The 22,500-nt window shown below is 41.7% G+C and overlaps 1 protein-coding gene across 1 annotated transcript in view; it reads right to left on the bottom strand.

The window, feature by feature from the left end:
- The window catches only part of lama2 (laminin, alpha 2), a 144,007-nt gene that overhangs the window by 41,932 nt on the left and 79,575 nt on the right, over positions 1-22,500 (bottom strand). The window contains 13 exon segments of the mRNA XM_043219394.1: positions 373-497; positions 2,699-2,833; positions 4,588-4,705; positions 4,883-5,001; positions 5,118-5,303; positions 5,491-5,667; positions 7,263-7,406; positions 7,727-7,963; positions 8,952-9,088; positions 10,317-10,494; positions 12,964-13,070; positions 15,925-16,136; positions 21,727-21,813. Coding sequence (XP_043075329.1) covers positions 373-497; positions 2,699-2,833; positions 4,588-4,705; positions 4,883-5,001; positions 5,118-5,303; positions 5,491-5,667; positions 7,263-7,406; positions 7,727-7,963; positions 8,952-9,088; positions 10,317-10,494; positions 12,964-13,070; positions 15,925-16,136; positions 21,727-21,813 — 1,962 coding nt within the window.

The raw sequence follows: 22,500 nt of genomic DNA, 5'->3' as shown, positions 1-22,500 counted from the left end.
GTGTGTGTGTGTGTGTGTGTGTGAGTAAGTGATAGTGTGTGTGTGTGTGTGTGTGTGTGTGTGCGTGGAAGAGTGAGAGAGTGTGTGTGAGTAAGTGATAGTGTGAGAGAGTGGGGGAGTGAGAGAGTGTGAGAGTGTGTGTTTGGGAGAGTGAGAGAGAGAGTGTGTGTGTGTGTGTGTGTGTGCCTTCCAAAGGTTTTGTCCGATTTCAATATATCATATATTATTGCAGCAATATTTTTTTTCAAGCACAGTTCACAAATGCAGAAAGTTTCTCTGTGGAGGGTAGGCTCAGGTGCAGGCCAATAGAAAGTTTTGGTTTGTACAGTGTGTGTGTGTGTGTGTGTGTGTGTGTGAGTGTGTGTCACATACTTGTTCTCCGGGTTGAGCAGTGGACAAGCACAGGGTTTGCAGTCATTGGGAAAGCCGCGCACTACACCGTAAAACCCTGCAGCGCACCGCTCACACTTATCACCGACTGTGTTATGCTGACAGTTCTAGTAGAACAAAACAGAATAAACACACACAGAACGCTTTAAAACATGTAATAACACTGCTATAACTACAGCTGCCAATTTGATGCATTTAGCATGATTAATCATTTTAAAATAGTCCTAAACACAATAAACCATGTTTACTGAACAATTAAATGATTATGTGTTGACTTTCTAACTGCTGATTAAATGAAATCCATACCCTTTATTTCTTAACATTTAAATTAGTTCTTTGATAAGCGTCTAGTTTTCACTTAAAGGTCCCCTGAAGTGCCTGGACACATGCAGCGTTATTCTAAGTGAAGACGTCATTTCAAGTGAAACAGGAAGACGGGGCGGGACATATCGAGCAGACCCCTCCCCCCTTTAAAAATGGCCAATAGTGTTTTGTTAATATTTGCTTTGGCTAGAGCCGCTGAGCTCGATACAGCCGCATTTGACAACCAACCGTCTAAAAGATTACTCCCTAGATTCACCATGAAACTCTGAGCCTGTGTAGTGTTTAATATATGAAGATTAGCGCACATGATTGGCTGGGAAGATTTGATGAAAAGCTGAAGTACGCGGTGACGTCAAAAAAAACGTTGATCTGTTGTGACATGCAAATTTTGTCACTCTTTTGGAGCACACTGGTTTATAGATAACCTTAAGACTAACATATTGATACTAACACCCCAAAAAATTAAATTTTAAGACAACAGACCATATCCTTATTCATGTTTTCCAAGAATTTCTTTAATCTCTAAACCATCCCTTATGACTCTTCATTGCTTAACCTTGCTTTAAACAAAACCAGCCGATATTTAAACATCTTAATCGTTACTGCTGCACTGTTACATGTGATAGACGGCACTATACTGTCTGCAAGTCTGCAGGATCACTTGTTTTATATCATCCAACCCTAAACCAATGCCGAAACTGCTTCGTGCTAAACCACTACAAGACACTGACGCATTCAACTCTCTGTAAAACTCCTTTGAAAGAATTCTATAATAGAGAATTCTTTTTTTTCCAGTCTGCAGTCAATGAAAACACTTGCTGAGAGCAGACGGCGCAGAATGAATGCAAAGCTCACAATCTTACAGAAACAGCTGGACGGAGCGCGACAGAATGCAGCAGAATGCAGGGTTTGATACTCGCTTTTTAAGTTTAATTACACATAACATGACACTGAGTTTCATATCTGTGCTTTAACGTTCCATCAGACTAATGCACAATAATGTCTGTGAGTCATCTTCACGTTGGGACAGCAAATATTGCTATATGCAATTAATTGCATCGCATCTGGTTTACGTTTAAATCGTTGCTTGACTGACAGCTGAGTTACAGCATGGAATCACACCGGTGAGACAAAAGATGCGTAATGCTGCGACAAGAAAACAGGCTAATTTCATTACACATAGAATCAATACAAATGCAGCTTTTCGGTGAACACACAAAGCTCTCTTTTAATCTTGTTACAATGCAACGTTATGAACGAAAGCTGGCCCCAGTTAAAAGATTTGCATTTCTCAAGTCGCCCAAGTCGCACACCAAGAATGAGAGGAAAAAACGAACCGAGAGAAAGAGGCACAGAGGAGCGGCAGCTTTCAGAGTGGAGTGTAATCAGACTGCTGGAGTTGCGCTTTACTGGTCCGTGTCGCTTTGAAACTTTCATTAACTTCCTGTGTACCTCAATTACTCAAATTACCCCCCTACACACTCGTTTACCATTTTCAATTTGCGGAAACCCGTAAAATGCAAATGATATTGCTATTAGCATGCACGCAATTGAAGGCAGAGGGTCGACTTTTCAATGCACAACTCTGGAAAAGCCGTTTGGAGAACGGTTTGATTGCGTGTCCATTTTGTACTACGGACTCAACAGACCCGATTCTTCCACTAATGCGGCGCTGGATCCAGTCTGGCCCAATCTACGTTTCCAGCGGGCAGCTCTTTTGTCATCACTTGACCTGGAAAGGCAAGCCAGATCTGAGAGAGATTCAAAGGCGTCCTGGATGAAGACTGGAACCAGCGCCATTTAGTTGGAAAATGGATATTGGATAACTGGCATCCGGGGTGGTTTGTTGATCCCATCGCTGGGATATTCTGAATGCAATGCTACCTCGACCCTCCACCAACGGGAGATGCTCACTCAAGCCAATCCAATCAGGAAGCAGAGGTGTAATGCCGTTCACAAACGCTTTCATTAAGCCTGTACGTACCTGGCAGACGGCTGTTTCAGGATCGCAGGAGTCGCTGTGTCCGTTGCACTGGCACCGGACACAGGTGCCGAATCCTGCTCTGGACGCGGCTCCACCGGCGTGAAGAGAGAGCCTGTAGAACCCGGCCGCGCATTCCTGCGCACACACACACACACACACACTGTACTACATCAACAGGATCTAAAAAACACTTTGCTGTATTTTGCATTAAAACGTAATCAGCTAAATGTGTTTCTGGTATGCTTTCAAAACCTGACAAGGGAGACAAAATGGACTATTATAGCAAGAAGTAAAACACAAATCTATCCGGGTTAGCATAGTACCGTGGCCTTTGGATATGACAGTGCTACAGTAAATGTGTAAATATGCAAGAGGTTGCAGACCGACGTAACAACAGTCATTCAGCTAGTAAGCAGGAACGTGCCGCGGATCCACACTGAAAACTGTTACACCGCAGACGAGAAAAACAGTCCACGGCCGAAACCATAGCAACACACCTTCTCACCCTCGCACTTCAAAATTAATCGTGTCAATTTAGTACACCATCTGTTCAGGGTGAACTTGCTAAACGCCTGTTTAAAAATACTTTATTAAGCACAGTATGGAGCGATTCGGAGTTAGGGCCATCTGTCTCTACGCGCCTCGTCCAGCCTGAATGTGAACAGCTGACACTCGCTGATCTGTAATCGGAGTCTCGCGCGCTCGAGCTTGTTAAAGATCTCTTTGTGGGCGGAGACTGGCGGCGAGAGGGCGCTTTGACACATTAACAGTCTGAGAAGAAACACTTGCTGTAATGACGAGCGGCGTGCAGAGATACAGCCAGCTGTTCGTCTCTCCACACTCGGTCTGCTCTCCAGAGCTGCTGTGTTTCTACGGTCCTGTTATGAAAGGGCACGTCAGCGGCGTTTCATTATTGTGACAAGGACGTCACGTTAAATCTATTTAGAAACTGCCTTACTAAGACTTTTCAGAGTTGCTTTTTTGTGATGTTATGAACAACAGATCGAGTTCAGTCTCAGTCGTACTAATGTAATGAATATAAAACATATGTGACTCCGGACCACAAAATCTTAATCATAGCCCATTAATACATTTAGCAAATTTCCTACTGTAAATTTTCCTAAACGTAATTTTTGATAAGTAATACGCACCCAAAAATAAAAAAAAATGACACCATAAACCACTCACCCCAAGCCATCCTAGGTGTATATGACTTTCTTCTTTCAGACAAACACAGTATGCGTTTTTTAAAATCTATACCGGCTCTTTCAAGCTTGGTAATGCTGCCATTATTTTTTGAAGCTCCATTAATTGGATATATCCACAATAACTGCATTATCAAGCTTGGAAGAGCCAGAATATGTTTTAAAAAAAAACTCTGACTGTGTTCGTCTGAAAGACGAAAGCAATATAAACCTAGGGTGGCTTGTGGGTGAGTAAAATATGGGGTCATTTTTATTTTTGGGTCAACTATTCCTTTAAAGGTTTTTTTTGCACCCTCACATTCCAGATTTTGTATCTCATCCAAACACTGTCTTATCCTAACATACCATACATCAATGCAGATCTTATTTAGTCAGCTTTCAGACGATGCATAAACCTCAACGGACCTTCAACACTTTTGTACTCCACATATGAAAATGTGTGTCCTTAGTATTATAATATATATATATATATATATATATATATATATAGGTGTGTGTGTGTGTGTCTTAGTATATATGAAGTTTGCTCGAGATCACATTATATTATCTGACCAACATTATGATATAATCTGACCAACAGAGATTTGGGTATTAATAAAATGAATGACATTTTACACATCTTATCACTACCTTCCAGCACGTAACAGCTCTTCCACATCAAATACCGCGCACTAAAGCCATTACCTCACAAGAGAGACCGGCGTATCCCAGAGGACAGTCACATTTCTCAATCTGATGGGCGATTTCGCTGTCCTGCGAGGGTGACCCCACCTCAGCCACCTCCAAAGTGATCTCAGAAATCCTGCAAAGTTTTGTTTACATAATATACGTGTGTGCCCTGTACATGCATTATGCATAAATAAATACACACACATGCATGAACTGTTATATGTTCAATATATATTCCTTTTATATTCAAAAATGTATACGTAAATACATGTAAGTATTTTCCAAATCTATACTGTAAACCATCAGTTACCTGCTGTGTCTCATGACACTACCGTGTGAGGCCTTTATGAGGATGTATTCGACGTGAAACAGCACGTCCATGAAATCCTCACGAGACATCGGCCTGTCATCACTGTGCTTCCACTCGTGCTGTAAAACATCAACATTTTATGAGATCAATCAAATGCACACGTGAACACTGTCATCACTTGTGTTTGAGCAAGTGGGAGGGGCTGGAGGCTGGCTCTCGTCCCTGATTGGCTCACCTCCGTTATGTCAATCTCGTGACGGGTCAGCTGGCCGATCTGAAGCGCTGGCATGTGGCGAACCATGACCTTGTCCTTGTTAGGGCCGCCTTTTATTATGACCTGGGGCTCGTAGGAGGTGCGGCCCGTCTCATCACGAGCCTCGTAATAGATGGCGTACTTCAGCTTCCCCCCATAGGCCGTTATCTGAGAGCGCAATATTCGAAAATATTATTTTATAGAACTGAAACAATTGGACTATACGTTTGTATATTATATGGCGCAATGTTAATGCTTTTACTGCATATGAAGTAAGAAACAAGCATTCAAAACATGAGTGACCACACATTTCCCGTAAATACGTGTGTGATGTATTTCAAAATATTGGACCGACCATTGAGCGTTTGAACTGTTTTGGCAGTCTCCAGTAGTACGGCTCACTCAGATGCTGCTGAACCACATCAGCGTTAGCGATGATGTCAGGATGCTGAAAGCTCACGCCCGCTGTGATCTCCTGACGGCTGGATTTGTCCACGAGAGGAAGAACGGTCTGTTCTGGCATTAGAGTCAGCTACAGGACAGCAAAAGGGAACAGGAAAGCCGCATCAATCAGCTGGAATGAACTTAAACAAGACCTGCACAAAGCCAACGAACGGCATCGACAATTTATCTTCAATAATATTGAAGTTAGATCGAATATTCTTCTCGATGAGGGCTCTAATGCAGATTGGATTGTGAGAAATGGGTTGCGACGTTATTATTGGTTAATGTTTGTCCTCACCCACGCAGCATATATTTCAGAGGTGGAGAAAGTTATTACATCTCATAGAAAGATTATGAAAACAATTTTTGTCATTAGTGCTTCAGAGATATTTATTAAGTAAGCAGAGTGGAATTGCCACACAAAATAGTGTAATAGCGTTGTGTTTCGGTGTCGGTCTCTTTGAGAATTTATTCGGGTGTGTATTGAGAGGCATATTTTGGTAGACGCGTGCGTGAGGAACCCCACAGGGCGGCTAAACTACCCTCAAATCAACACACAATCTCACGACTCACTGGCTTAGAAAAAATCTCTCGTTTTCCCATAAATGAGCTAAAGGATTCCAAACTCTTTTCCGAAACTTAGATTAACTTTTGGACTGCAATCTTTGTTTAATTTGTTTGTCGATTTCATCAGGTTGGAAAAGCGTCCTTCAGCCATATTCTGCCGCTTTTCTCCGTGGGCACGCTGAGGATTAAGACGAGTTTGTGAACGTGCAGGAAACCCTTATTAAAAACAAACAAGGGGCGTCTCTGGCTCTGTGCGTCAGCACTTTCTCTCTATCTTTGTCTCTCTCCGTTGCTCCTACACACTTAATTCTGTCCTGCTGTGAATATACGGTCGAGGGAGAATGACAGCTAGGAAGCACTTGATATTTATTAATATTTACTGTTTCCCTGGTAACCGGAGCCTCTCAGCCAAGACAAGATGATTAAGAAAGCCATCAAAACACACACAAACAGACACCTGCGTCCTTATCCCATCCACACCATCGTGACCAAAATATATAGCAAATACATACATTTTGGATAACAACCATAAGCACTCATAATCCTCTAAAATAATAGTATAAATGGTTTGCAATTATTTAAAATTTCCAAGGAGATTATTTACTTCTCTTTCCACCTGAATTTGGTCCCCAGGTGTAGCAGTATTGCTATTTTCAAATCCAATACTCCTTCATGAAGGGTTAATGGTGTTGTTCACATGAGAAACAATACTGAGTGTTAAGTAATTCAATTTGAAGTGAAAATTAGGAACTAAAAGTGCACCTATCGCTTGCGGGGTATCCCAAGGCTTTATTCTTGCAAACTCTGTTTGGCACAGAGACTTTAAAAGTTCGATAATCATCAACCTTTTGGTAAGCAACGGTTTACCAGAAACTGCTTTATGAGAGGAACAGATGTTAACCCGTGTGCCACTGTATAAAATGCAATGGCAAACAATGCTTAATAAAATTCAGTTCAGTAATTAAATATAAAGACAGAAAAATAAAACAAAACAATATAGAAAGTTCTTTTCATTTCTTCACTATCAGTTCAAGATATTTCAGAAGGTGTTTAAAGCAAACTGTTGAATCATATTGATGAATAAAGCACCGATATATGACTTGTGTGTTTACTCACCCTCATGCGAATGAGTCCCGTGGCCTCTGTACACGAGCTGCTCAAGCCGAAGCAGTAGCACTGACTGCATCCCAGAGGATTCCTGTGACTGAGGCCGAAAGAGCCCACCTTACAGCGGTCACATTTCACTCCCTCCACATTGACCTGGACACACACGCATTCGCATCAGTACTGAGTGCTGCTGTTTTACAGCTACATTAAAGTCCAGGAGAACGGTAAGCCTCAGCAGATAATCCATCAGCATCAGTGATCTTCACGATCTGCTTAGGCTTACGACGGTTTTGGGAAACGCAGCCCAGGACAGCAGTTTACCAGATATACAGTAATTCACAGTCCGTGCTGTTTCACAGCCCTGATAACCATATTCTCATGAAAAATCCCTTTGATCACAGGTTACTGTGCAACGCCATTAGTGGATCTACAGCTGCAGAAGCAAAGATGGGTTTCAAGCACTAGGATATTACCTTGCAAGAACATTGGCCGCTTCTGTCAGCACAAGCACAGAGCCCAGACTCCGCATCGCAGGTGTCCAGCGACGAGCCTGCCGCCGAGCACTGGCAGGAAATGCATTGTGGGAAGTCTCGGTAACCTAGCTTGCACTCATCACATTTCTCGCCCCTGAACTGCTCGCGGCACATGCAGCAGCCGGTGTTCACGTTACACTGCTGTGCCACGGACCCCAGCGCATTACAGCCGCACGGCTGCAGAGAAGAGAAAACACATAAACGTTCATGCTTTGTAAAACGTTTACATAAAACGGCATTCACTTTTTCCATACGGGTGACTAAACATTCTGAAAACGAAGGATCCATTCGGAACCATTAAGCGTTTTAAAGTCTGATCAGGGCTGGCAAGGCTAAAACCATTTTCCCACTCAATAGAAAATCAGTCAGAATAAAATGCAGTTCTCAGCACTGCCCTTGGCTGCTTCTCTTCCTACCTCGAGGCGAGAGCTTTTTCCATTAGGAGTGGGAATTACTCTTCTTCCTCTACACCTATTACCTGCGGGGTACCTCAAGGCTCTGTTTTGGGCCCGGTTGCTTGTTAGATGTTATATGCTTCTGTTAGATGTAATTTATTTTTTATTATTCTATTGTTATATTGGATGACACTTCCTGTTCTTCCTTACAAACTCTGTATGCCACAGGGACGTTCAAGTTTATATGGCCACCAATCTACCAAGATATGTTTTACCTATACAAAGAGGAGAAATTAACCTGTGTGACACATGTGCTATCGGATAATACTGAATAGAATCACATTCAATAACATGTTCACTGAAGATCTGCAGATATTGTAGGACCCTTAGGGGTGATCTGAGACAAATTAAAAACAAGCATAGCGATAATCAGCACCTAAGCAATCAGTTTATTACATGATACCACATAAATACAGCTAATTTAGTGAACTGACACATGCCGCAGTAAAAACCTTACATTCTGGATGGTGAAAAACTGATTTAACCTTGCATTATATGTATCTGTTTGAACAGTTTCATGGATTGAACCGAATTCAGAAGGTAACTTAGCAATAAAGACGCTGTGCTCTGCGGGATTAACTCAAAGATTCACCTCGACGTGACTTTACAGAGGATGAATAATAATGATGTTTCGGCCCGAGATAAATATACACAGGCAAAGCAGGCGGAGTGAAGTCGTGATGGCGGGAGGAGAGGAGAATAAGCCGTACCTTACAGCCGCTGCTGATGTCGTGACCCCAGTGGTTGGGCGCACATTTGTCACATCTCTCTCCCACGGTGTTGGGCGGACAGATACACTGACCTGTGTTAGCGTCACAGTTATTTCCCACATGGGCGCACTGGCACGCTGCGAGACAGACAGAAACAGAGAGCAGGTTAATTGCGGAGTGCAGCTGAGCACCTGCTCTAAATGTCAGCGCCGGCGCTCCTCTCTGCTGTGGTGATATCAGTGTGATAGCGTGACAGAAAACGCTCCGGCTGGACGGAGACGGGCAAATTTACACACCATCCCGACAGAGAATTACATTATTCTTAATGAAATGAACACCGCGGGTGAAAACTGTAGCGCTCGCGGGTCAGGCTTGTTGTCATCCGCATTCAGGAACCGAGCTGGAATCTAAAAACCATTGCTTGATATCTGATTGGATGGCGCGCGACCTTTGGCTCTTCCGCAGATCAAGCAGTTCCATGTTTCACTTACATCTGTTATGCCTCGTTTACAGTAGTAGTTCAATTTCAAAGCTCTGCAGAAGACAACGGCGTCATTACTTGGCTTAATTCAGATCAAACAGTCTGTTATAATGTTTCAGAATACTATTAAGACAGAAAGAGCATATAAAATGCTCTAAAATAAAAAGAGCTATAAAACTAATATGGATAGACTCGGATCATGTGGTCTCCAATCTGAGACATATGGATGTAAAATAGAAATGCTGCTATAATATGATATATACAATAAAATTATTACTAACTACTGTACAAACCACCACTGGTTTCAAAGTAGCAATTAATTGAGAATAAATTAATCCTGGTGCATTTAAATCAATTAAAAAATGTAATAAATATAACAACCGCATAACTAAATACAGAACTTCTACATATTTTAATACATTTTTATACAGTTATGGTAACATTTTAAACATTCTACTAACAGTAAGTAACTTTGCAGCTAGGTGTCTATCTAGCAGTCATTAGAGTATTAGTAGACGGTCTGCTTAATATCTTCTTACTCTTTATTTTGATTCACAACATACTACATGCCGACTATCAGAAACTTTACAAGCATATATAAAATTACTCTAGTAACCCTAAACCTACTCTAACAGTTACTCTGAGAGTTACTAGACATGTAGTTGTGAATTAATGAGAATTATTTGACATGTAGTTAAGTAAGCAAGAGTAAAGATGGCTTTTGCAAAATGCAAGAAAAAACAAGGGTTGATGATTTGAAAATCAATCTTCGTTGAATTGTACCTTTAAAGCTTTTTCCTGTCCTGTGGAACTACTGTTTGATTATAATCCGAACGCACGTGTGGAATTACAGAGGCACAAAGAGTTCGGAGGGGGATTCTTACGCGTGCAGCCGCCTTCCTGAAAGCTGAAGTGTCCGGGAGCGCAGCGGTCACACTTCTGTCCCGTCACGCCCGGCTGACAGCGACACTGACCGCTCTCGTCGCAATCAAACGACTTCGATCCGAATGAGTTGCAGTGGCATGGGACGCAGCCTTGAGCGCCCTGCATGTGTGAGCCGGACTGGAGAGACAGAGACGAGACAGTGAGCAGGGGGTGATGGCTACGCCGTCTGGCACTTTCCACAAATAAGGGCCAAAGAGTTTTAGGTAGCAATGAAGAAACAGCGAGAACTATGACATATGTTGGAGAACCCAGGTGTATCGATTAAATCTTTTCCACAGATTGTAGTCCAACCGCTAAACCCTCAATCTGTACGATATCTTGTGCGCTTACGTCAAAGCTTCTTCAGACTTGTTTAGTGACTCAAAGACCTTCATTCGGTTATTACGCATCAAACCAAAGCACAAGAACGCGCCTCTGCAAACCTCTCTTCAAACAGACATTTTGAGAGGTAAACTGCCAACAATTTAATTTTAATGATCAAAAACGATCGTGCAGCGATGATAAATCTGTACGTGCCATGTGGCTGTGAAGTCACTGTGGCAGCCATTGCTGTGGGTGATTGACAGCCATCTGTCTGCTAGGAACAGGTGCGCTGTCACCGTAGCAACCAATGAGAAGCAGCCCTGGCACAGGCTGTCAGTGGCACCCCATGGTTGCCAGATATGTGAACACACACACACACACACACACACACACACCATCATGCAAAGCCGTGAGCCAAAGTGACAAAACTCTCCTCCAAGAGAACTCATGACGGCGTCTGGCACATTCGAAAGACTAAGAAAAGACTAAAACATTAAAAAGCACAACATTTGACAGCGGCTTTCTGTGCACGGCAGAGATTAACTCTCTTAAGCGCTACTTAACTAATGTTACATGTAAATGTATAATTAAAAGCCGAAGCAGACTGTGCACATTATGCTTCATCCGTCTTAAAGCCAAAGGCTGTCTTTTTGAATGATGAACTATATATATGTTTCGGGTCTCATGGCTTTAGCGCGCAGAAATGTTTCCCATGCGTGTTTGTATTTTCATTTATAAGAGGTTATTGTAAAGCATACAATAACTTTGTTCATAAGAGTAGCAAAGATGTTACCCATGGGCATTTACAACCCTTATACCGACCCTAAACATAAACCGTTATTTCCAGTTATGACCAGCGATCCGGGAACGTTAGAAATATTGCGAACGCAATGCACACAATAAACATCTTTATGAAGGAGCCCAGATCAGGCTCTGACGCGCTCACGCTGTTTCCGTGAATTAAGAAAGACGTATTGCGAGGTCACTTAGCAACTCAGTTTCTAATAATAATAATCGTATCTATAAAAAAACGCTTCGATTCACACGTTTCTAAGGCCAGCAGGAGTCAAGCGCGTTCTACGTGAAGAATAAAAGTGAACTTGTTTATTACACAGCTTTTGATTACAGGCAGCGAAATTCTGAACCTTTTTTGTTCAGCATGCTGGAGCTACGATACATGATGCCCTCAGTGCTGCATCACTGTTACTAAAAACTGCATTTAAAGAAGCATCAAACATTATAGCAGCATGTGTATTATGATCATAATATAACAAGGTATATTACTGAGAGTATATGTGACCCTAGACCCCGAAACCGGTCTTAGGAGCCAATTTTTTAAAACATAAATAAGCTTTTAATCGATTATGGTTTGTTAGGATAGGATGATATTTGGCTGCAAAGGGTGCAAAAAAATCGAAATATTGAGAAAATCGCCTTTAACGTTGTTCAAATGAAGTTCTTGTATGTATATAATATAACATTATGTATTTATTTTTTATGAATATTTATATGTGTAAGATTTTCAGTTAGCGTTCATATTTTCAGCATTCATTTTTATTTATTTAGCGTCATGCATTTGTCATTAATTTATTCAGTTAGTTGGCTATTTTTTAAAATGTTACTATTTAGGCTTAATTTATTTCAAAATAATTTTCAAAAAAACTTTCATTTCAAGATTAGCAGTTCATTTTGGCTTAACTGCAATATACACAAATAATAGATAATATTAAATGAATGGTTAACTAATCTAAATAGAATGGGCAAAATTCTGATAAAAAAGAAAGAAAGAAACAAAAAGTGCATAATGTGTGCTGTTTATGCACTCTCATGCGTGTCACGCTCATATTAGATGCTGAATGTCACGGGAGGTCACACACACACACACACACACACACGAGCCCGATCCTGTGCACCCATCATGCCGAGCGTTTACCCCTGTGCTGGGGCGATACGCCCCCCGAGGGCAGCCCCCTCTGCTCTCCCATCTCTGGACGTGTTGGATGGGCACCTGCTGGACGGGTCTCCGGGTCTCCCTGCGGGCGTGAGGCGGGCGTACGAGGTCACACCTGCGGCCCACGTACCCGGCCCGACAGATGCACCTGCCCTCAGAGTCACAGCGCTGGGACACGGAGCCCCGAGCGCTGCACTGACACGGCCTACACAACTGAGCCTCACTGTCCCACCAGCAGTTCGGCTGAACACACACATTCACGGGGTCACGAAGATAAAAATAGGAAAAGAAAATGTGCAACGGACACACACTCAGTGACAGAAGCGACTCACCATACACTCGTCACAATGACGTCCGACCACATGTTGCCGACACTGGCACTGTCCGGTCTCCTGATGGCACTGCTCTGAGAGCGACCCGTTCGTGTGACACCGACACGCTACACAGAGACAAACACAAGCAGACACCAACACGTTACACCTGCACACTCTTTTCATCTCCTTACTATCCAGTATTGCCAGCAAATGGGATGCAATTCTCATTCGTCGTTGCTCTTTTGTTGGTTTTGGTAGCTTCCATCGTCCTCATTTGTAAATCTGCTAAATGGCTAAATGTAAAGGTAATGACGTGCTTTAAGAGCTGCCCGCATCCGTTTCCTTTCTCTTTAGACATTACTGAACTGTGCCCTGTTAAAAATGAACTATTTTCCTTCAAACAGCAGAACACAAAGCAGCGCAACTCTGGACTTGAAACCAGCGTTCCTGTTTATTTAAATAAAATCATAGCCTTTTGAATTTTAACCATCACATCAAGCTATGACGCAATTCTGGACGCAATTCTATCTACATTTAAGACCTCTTGAAACATAATTAAGACTTTCTTGTACAATATAAGAATTTTTATGACCTTAAAATAAAAAAAAAGAACTGTAGCCTTTTCTGCGATGCTTCATTTATTTAGGTAAGAATACAGTAAAAAAAAACGCAATACTGTAAAATGATCAAATAATTGTTTTCAAACTTGAATATATCTGAAAGGACTAATAAAAGGACTAACAATACCTGATCATAATTAAGCAGCCGATATACACACACACACTATATTCAGGGTTGCCAGGTCCCATGAAAATGTCTAGCCCACTCAAAATCTACTCAAATGGAATGAAAGCGTACCCATTTTACTCCTGTATTTTTCCTTTAGCTGTAACACTGTTTATGCTAGGTATTTCTTCTTCCTTAGTTCCTTGGTTTTTGATCATGACCTGATTAGTTTTCAGCGTAACTGATCATGTTCTTTACTTGGGTATTCTTTGGTTGTCAGTTGTCCACGTATATATTGTCCTGTGTTATAAGTGGTCTGTTGGTTAATTGTGTTCTTAGTATCCTGTATTTAATTTTTTGACATTGGGGGCCAGAATGAGGGTTGAAAATAATAGTTTTTCCAAATATTGATTTATATTTTCTTTTGCAAAAACTTCATTAGCACTATAAGTAAACCTCAAGGAACATATTAAAATGATGATAATAACAAAAAATCCGTGACATTACCCCTTATGGTGATCAGTGAGATTTCCATTAATGTTTTGACAAGACTTACAATGCATACTGTACTATATATATTCCAAACAAAGTGTTGTGTACTTCATTATGTATAACACTGCAGGTAAAGCAGACTTTCTGTGTAATGTAGGTCATGCAAACAACTTCCGAAACGTCCCACTGAGCACTGCGTTCTTCTGTTGATTCTGCTCTTCAAAACTTGCTATTCCCAACAGAAATTAAGAAAGTGCTATTATCTTACATTAAATATGAACACGCTTTAGAGGTTAAGCACTGGACGGACCTTAGCTCCAACCCTTCCTGTTACCGTTCCTGTTCTCTCGAATCACAGCCTTTTAATTTAGACCCCCGCCATCTGAATATGCTGCAATTTTCTAACCATATGAAATGCACTAAGCACGGATAAAATCAGCAGGAACACACGGACGCTGGAAAAAACTGTTTCATTGTCATGTTTCATGCACAACCAAGGGAATTTGTGCAACCCAAATGTGCTTTGAACTCGCCTCCGGCGTGTATAACAACTAAAATTAAAAACCAGTGTGATTATTCAATATCCCATGACCCCTTTGCATGCTAATCAGTGCAGTGTGTGTGGAAAACAATCAAACAGAATGACTCTATCCTGCTTAGAATTACAGCGCGGTGTAACCGTGGGCACACTGCTGGAGGGCTGCGGGAGGACAGATTGCATTTCAATATACTGCACGCACACTTTCTGAACAGCCTGACTCTGACTGAGATGAAGCACAGATGGTGTAGCGTGAGGCTTGTTGGAGGGGAATCTCTGTGTATTGTCCTTGAGGGTAGACGGCCCGAGCTACTGGATCGACTCACCTCACACACACACACACACACATCTGCCATACGGGCTGTCGGGAAGAACAAGAAATTAATTTTTGCAAAAACAGACACATTAAAAAATCCCAAAGTGACAACCAAATATGGTGTCGAGAAGGTTGCAGAACAACCCGCCTCTTACTGCATTTGTAGATTGCTTATCAGAGGGTGCCCACTTTTCTGAGGTCCCTCAATCCCCTCCAAAAGAGCAGTGTTAAAAAATGTATAATAAGGAGTGTTTATATAATTGAGTTTTATTTTAGTGAATTAAAAAATTTGAATTCAAGACTGACGTTTTGTAGACAGTTTTGTTTATTTACGTATTTCAAAGTACATATTTAAAGGAACACGCCGGAATGAGAGCATAGTTCCTAATTGTATCAGCCTTGAAAATTGCGACTTTTCATTTTCTTCTGGTCTTAGTCCATGAAGCTTTAAATAGAAAAAATAGCAAAATTCTTTGCACATTTTTGAACGCGATGCTGCTTGGATATAATGATCTGTGCTAAGCTACGCTAAGAGTGAGACCCACCGCCAGACCCATTACCAAAACAGTGGTTTTCATAATAGAAAATATTATTCCATTATAAAAGCCTGAATTATTTTGTGCAATAATAAATTAATAACAGGCCAATCAAATTACAGTTTCATTTAAAAAAGCCATTGCCTACAACTGTGATCATGGCAACAGTGACCTGATTGGTGGATCTCTTTGCTGAAATATGGGTAGTGTAGTTCTTCTCTAATCAAAAGATCATAGCTGGATCTTCTAGTGACATGCGGGCATATCTGGTGATATCTCCAATCATTTATTCTTAAATTGCCTGATACTGAGATTAGACATCATATCTTGCTCTTAATCTGAAAACAACGAAACTCGGCTCCTTCACTCACCTTGGCAATTCTTGGCTATAAGGGCATCTCCAAAGTATCCGTCAGCGCACCTTTCACAGTCTGGTCCTCCGAATCCCTCGTGACAGCGCAGACAGGCTCCGGTCAAAGGGTCGCAGCTGAGCTCCGCTGTAAGATCCAGGTTCCCGTTACACGTACACGGCTGACAGGAACCCCCAGGTATGTTGGGACGACCAAAATAGCCATTGGCACACCTGAGGTTACCCAGAGTAGAGAGAATACATGCTTTATAAAAAAATATCACACTTTATCCCTTCTATAGTGGCACAAAAGTGTATCATGCATCATTTGACCATCTCTTTTCTCACAAATAATTCACACTTATATCAACTTTTCGCATGCATTTGCTGTGTAGCGCTGTAATGAGCTGAATAATGTTTAGTTAGCCAACTTGTGGTCCTAGTCCATGTGTGTGGGTTTGTTTTGTGGTAACTGTTTTGTAATTGCAGTTTGAATCAGATCAGAGGTCGCTTAAGCAGTTGCGATAGCGTGTGTAGAAGCTAAAACTGAGCTTAACAGATAGCCTGTCAATAGTAGCTAGGCTAAAGTGGGATGAACGGAAACACTTAGGCAAAGCATTTAAGTATATTGCATTTCCTGATGAGCCATTTACCGTTTCTCTTTTAAAGGAGCTGTGTACGACTGAACCGACTCCATTACAGTATGTCCGATGAACAGCCTTATTTTGATCATGAAAAGAACGCCCAAGACTTTTCTCGCCAAAACAAAGCGCAGACGATGAGAATGTGAGAGAAATATAAGGGGAAGAGACGCTATCACTTCTTCTGCTCGCTTCGCCCACCCGCTCTTCTTATCTGCTGTCGGTGCGTTTGGATCCTATATCTCTACTGAAGCAACTTGTGCTGCTGGCTGATAAACACGCACAGTCTATCCACTGCCTTCATGTTAAATGGATTCCTCTGCGCTTATCTGCACACGACTGTGTTATCTGCATGATGGTGGAAAGAGAAAGTAATCACCGTGTTTCACTCAGGCTCAGCGGATTCCGCGAGCCACCCTAGACTTATTAATTGAATATGGTATTGCTTTTGACTGTCTTTACAGTCCCAGTAGCATGCTGGAGCAGAATCTAGTTCTAACTGCGCGTGTTGCAGATGTTAAGCTTTAAACGAAGTCTTGGATATCACATGTGCCTTCAGCATATCTTGTTTAAGAAATCTTGGTACATATACAGTAACATTTGCATTTATCGTTGAATTACTGTATGTCGGGCTAGATAAAAAGTGTGTTTTTTCCAAAACCGTCCGTCCCGGTACTTTGTAACTGGTACCGCTATTCAAAAAGGTTCATGTATTTTTCATTCTTTGTTTGGAAATGGTCTCCTAAGGACTTGACCGCAAATGCAAATTGGAAAATGTCAAGATCAGATAATGGAATAAAATTTGCCATTCATACGTTGTAGTGTAACATATAACAAAGCAGAAAGGTACTGATATGTCTCTTTCACGTTTGAGAAAATGAGAATTGTCAGACACACGTTTATCATCTGTTAGCTCTGGCCTTGTTTAAATTGTACTTGTCAGATTATTTCTACGAATGTGTGTAAATGTGGAGCTGGCTCTGATTAAAGCCACAGTCACAACAGGACACTGCACTCTGATCATGCTCTGCAGGTTGTTATTAACAGCTTAAATCAAAATGTAACAAATAATAATACATCTAAAATGTTAAAACATACAATCTACTTCACTTTCCTAAATATATGTTCTTTTAAATCATCTACAAGGTCATGGCGTGATCAGAGTTCGGCAAACTTGAACTTTTGGAACGCAGCAAAATTCGTAACAACTTTGCAGTATCTCGTATTTCTTCTCTGCCACATTCGTATGTGGATGAATGGAATAAAAAGTGTAGTGTGACTGATCTTTAACGAATAAATACAGAGTGCCACAAGGCTCCGTCTTAGGCCCGATTTAGTTACATCCTCCTAGACCAAATTACAATGAAAAATTTGACTGTGCAGTTTTTTATTTCCACTGTTTTGAAACTAGCATTAGCATTTAGTGTAATAAAACAGTAAAGACCGACTTCCATTAACGGACAAATTAGACGTCATTTGGTGCAGACAGCGGTTAGGAAATGGTTACAGATTCTCTTTTAGTAAAGGTATCTGGGTAAATGGAAATGTTCTCACCTACCATTTCGAAAATACACCCCCCCCCAACAACACTGTCAGACAGACTGTCACCTCTGCACTGCTTCTGTACCCTTTAAAGGGTAACTGAGCATTGACGACTGGCTCTGCTCTTCCTCTGCCTCTGGTGCCAGCTCATAATTTCTCCTGTCATTAGCTCTGCTGTGAGAGAGCCATCTTAAGCACTGATGACTAGGGCCAGGTGTCTTTAACCCTGGCGATATATACGGCCAACTTCCTGTGTGTCTGCACACGAGGGAACAATTACTAAAAAAAAACCCTGGGAGCGTTCCAAACTCTTATTTCTGTCCTGTCTCTACCTCATTCACCTCAGCCTGCTCTATCTGACTCGCTAACTGTTTCGTGTGTCGCCGGCCACGCAGGGCCAAACTAAACTTAAGTACTCTATTTCAGAGCAGGACCAGGCACCATGGAGGGGCCGAGCTGAATTAGGTCAGTGAAAGACTGAGTGGGCTGGAGAGAGGCGGGTATTGCTTTTCCGGTTTTGGGTCAGTGATTCTTAAACTGAAAGTATCACTAAGCCCATTACTGTTACTGTTTGCCTACTACACTCTCAGAGCAAGCTTTACAGCATGTTTCACAGCAAACACATACACAGTGTGTGAATGAAGCGGGGGGCGGGATGACGAATATAAGACCTGTATCACAAAGCTTGCACAGCTCACACTATGCTTTCACTCTGAGAACATGTACAAAGAGACCAAAAATGAACACTTTTTATCTGCATATACATGCAGCTCCATTAGTAAGCGGCTTTCTCTGTTTGTGTTTACATAATATTTCAGAGTGGCACTTTCTCTGCCATTATTTTGATGCATGTGATGTTTACCCCCAAGAGTAGCTTGGACTATAAATGTGATGCAAATGTGTGGCTGTTGGTGCGTTTGGAATTTAGATCTACAATTTATGTTTCACGAGGGTCAATCATCACCGCAATCAACATTAAAGTCTCTGAAGTTGCTTCTTAAGAAGAGTGAGATATTCAATATTGAAGAAATAAGCAATTGTGGCACTTCTTGCTCATATTTGTATTCTAAAAAACAAAAGCTTTACAGTGTTTGGTAGCGCTCTCGGTGGGCTCACTTTAGCTCTACAGATTCTTGATAGCGTTCCTCTGTTTGAGATCTGGTGTTGAAAATGATGCATGATGTATTGTATTTTGCAATGATTTCTTTTCAAATAGAGCCAGTTATGTGCAATTTATGACTGCTGGCCAAATATATAACCACATATTTACAATCTATTGAGACATAATAATTGTAATAACCTATGATTTAACTTAAAAAACAAAATGATAATCACACATTGGCTGACAGCTAACTCAAATACTAGAATAGGCATTTCCTCTTCAGTGTCTATGGTGTTTACGGCCATGTTGGACAATGTTGAGTTTTAAAGTTTCATTGAAAGATCAACTTTATCTCAGAAGGCCCAACTAAAGGGACACTGATGAAGCAGTAGATTGCACAAAGTATAAAGCTGTACAACAAACAGAGATTCATTGAAGTTTCCCAAAAGCAGTCAAGTACTTTTCTACAGCACTTTTTGAAAATGCAGAATCTGGAAGATTTAATAAGAAATGTTTGAGTCCGTATTGCGATCTCTGCCTTCTCATTGCAGAGTATTTTATGAGGAATTCTTGAGACCTCCTTTAAAAGTCCTTCGACGCGTGTGTGATTAAGTCTCTATCTGCGCTCCATTTAATGTGGCATCCCTGTTGGATGGCCTTGGTACAAAGCATTTTTAAGAACACGTTTTAGGAGCGACACGCGCCGGCTGACTGCGTTTGTGTGAAGCGTGTCCTTCACATCTCTTTCAGCGGGTCTCTCAGGGGACAGACTGGGTTCGAGCCCCGTCTGAGCAGTGATGGATCGGTCCCATCTCGCCCCATTAACGTGCGTCTGTCCCCGGCTTTTCCCAGAACGAGAAACCTTTCCATTCACTCCCTCTTTCCTCTCTAACTTTTCTCCGCTTGTCCTCCACAACACACCGGCAGCTCCCTCGTTTCCGTTCCCTCCACCTCTCGTCTGCTAATGGCTCAGCGTGGAGAGCTCTGGTGCCAGCTAGCGTAGCACCGCAGCAGTCCCTCTCCATCTGTTTCAGGAGTGGGGTCACAGCAGAGCCGAGACCTTTCTTCCACCTAGACGCCGTATTCCACAACACCGCTGTGATTTGGTCCACGAACAGAGCTGATGCGACTGCCAATGCAACCTCCCCAGAACGCAGCATATGCTAATGCTAACACATCAGCATATCAACCTTCAGAGAAACGGAGAGATCGACGCCCAGTGGGGAACGCGAAGGCACGAGAAAGAGAAATAAACAGAGCGACTGATGGAAACATTCTGCACGATAGATGAGCTCAGTGATTTCTGATGCTAATAAAATTAAGACCAAACCACGAGTGCCACAGCTGCCAGTGCTAGCGAGCTTTGTGCTATATTGCATTTGTGGCCACTTTGCACTGACCGCAGAGGATCAAGCCATTTGCTCCATCTTATCCCTGAGTTTTATTTCATGTCACACTGGGACAGAGATCCATATGGCCTAAAGATTAAGATTTGTTTGACCAGTCTACTCAAACAAACACATTACAAACTCAAACATATGGTGTTGTTTGGCATTTTACACACACATAATCACACACACAGACTTTTTTGTGGTTTACGGGGACTGCCCATGGTTTTTAGATCTTACACGAAACTACAGGCATTTTTGGGTTTAAAAAAAAAAAAAAACACCACCATTTAGTATGTTTTTTTAGCTTTTTGAATTACGGCTGCATTGGCAGATGAATGAAAAAAGAACTGGCACCAACAAAACGAAAATGAAACTGATTGATTTCATAACTGAAGCTGCATTAATGCCAAGATTATGGGTTGATTTCAAAGGAATGCATGAACTGGTGATATATATCGTGAATGCAATGTAAGTCCCTTTGGATAAAAGCATCTGACAAATGATATGAAAATGAGTCAAAATTATATTGATTTCAAGAGTTTAGTTTTATGCTGCCAAGTTAACAATGTGATATTCAAATAAACAAAACATATAAGAAATATATGATGCACAATTGCAGTATGATGTCTTACGGCGTTGTCTCGTTAAGGTGTTGGTACAATGTCATTAAAATTCTGCAGGGATGTTCTGGTCAAGTTTCAAAACTGCATCAAAAATGGATCTACTGCATCATCAGAAATGAACGCAGCTTGGGACCTTCCAGTACGCCATGCTGCTTCACAGGGAAAAGGCCTCTCTCAAAGATGCACATTTGGGATAAATTATTTAAAATTTAAGGCCATTTTAAAGATTGTACGTGCAAAGTAACTAACCAAGGATCATGGGTAATATGTGTCTCTACTTGTGTTTCTGCAAAACAAAGTAAAAAGGGTACCTTGGCTCATTTTATCAGTAAAAGAAAACACGCCTAATGAATAGTAGTTACAAAGACTGATAGAGTTTGGAAATGGTAAAATGTTCATGGCCTGACGTTAAAGACACTAAAATATCATTAGCTATATCCAGCCTTTTGCATAGAGGAGATTTAAAAAGTGGCACAACTTGCCCCACTGAAGGTGAAGTCTGAAGGCGAAACCTTGTTGTCTTACCTGTCACAGCGTGTGCCCGTGTAACCCGGCGGGCATCGATCGCAGATCACCTCACCGCTGGCCTCGACGTGACACGTGGGGCTGAAACTACGGTGTTTTTGAGCCAGCAAGGGGACAAAGAGAAAAACAAAAGAGCAGCGAATTAAAAACATCCTTTCCATCCGTCACAAGCGCTCGCTCAAGACGGCTCAACCCTGCGCAGCGAGGTCAGGTTCTGCCATCAGCTCCGGCGTAATGACTGCGTGCCTATTTCAGACGACTCTGAGGGGCATGCTGGGAATGCCGAGGGCAGGAGTGGAGAGACGCTTTCTTTAGCCCGCTTGAGGATGTGGAATGTTCAGCTGTTGGGTTCTGGGACATGTCTACTCTTTCTGGATTAGCCACTAGCATGCTACAGCCAATATTAGCCTAGTGCTGAAATCATGTGCCAGTTAAAGTTAAAGCATTCAGTACTTTGCATGCATGAGCTACAAGTCATCCTTATAAATACTACCTGATAAAAATAAGACCAGTTTAAATGGAATTATGGTCTTAAGCTAGTGGCACAAGATTGTTAAAGGTGATATATTTTTTTGTGATACAAATTTTGAAATAGTTTCTCGTCTGCCATAGTAACGTACAGGTTTATTATTGAGGATCTCAACACTAACCCTTAGCAATGTTCAGGAAACCTGTCTGCACACAGCCGTTTCTTTTAGTGCCGCTTCGCTTTCAGCAAAAAACGTGTGCAAATATTGTAGCTCAGATGAGATTTTAAGTTAAAACAACTACACG

This window comes from Puntigrus tetrazona, chromosome 20 (genome assembly GCF_018831695.1).
Source record: "Puntigrus tetrazona isolate hp1 chromosome 20, ASM1883169v1, whole genome shotgun sequence".
Classification (NCBI taxonomy): domain Eukaryota; kingdom Metazoa; phylum Chordata; class Actinopteri; order Cypriniformes; family Cyprinidae; genus Puntigrus; species Puntigrus tetrazona.
This window is presented reverse-complemented; position numbering and strand designations above follow the sequence as displayed.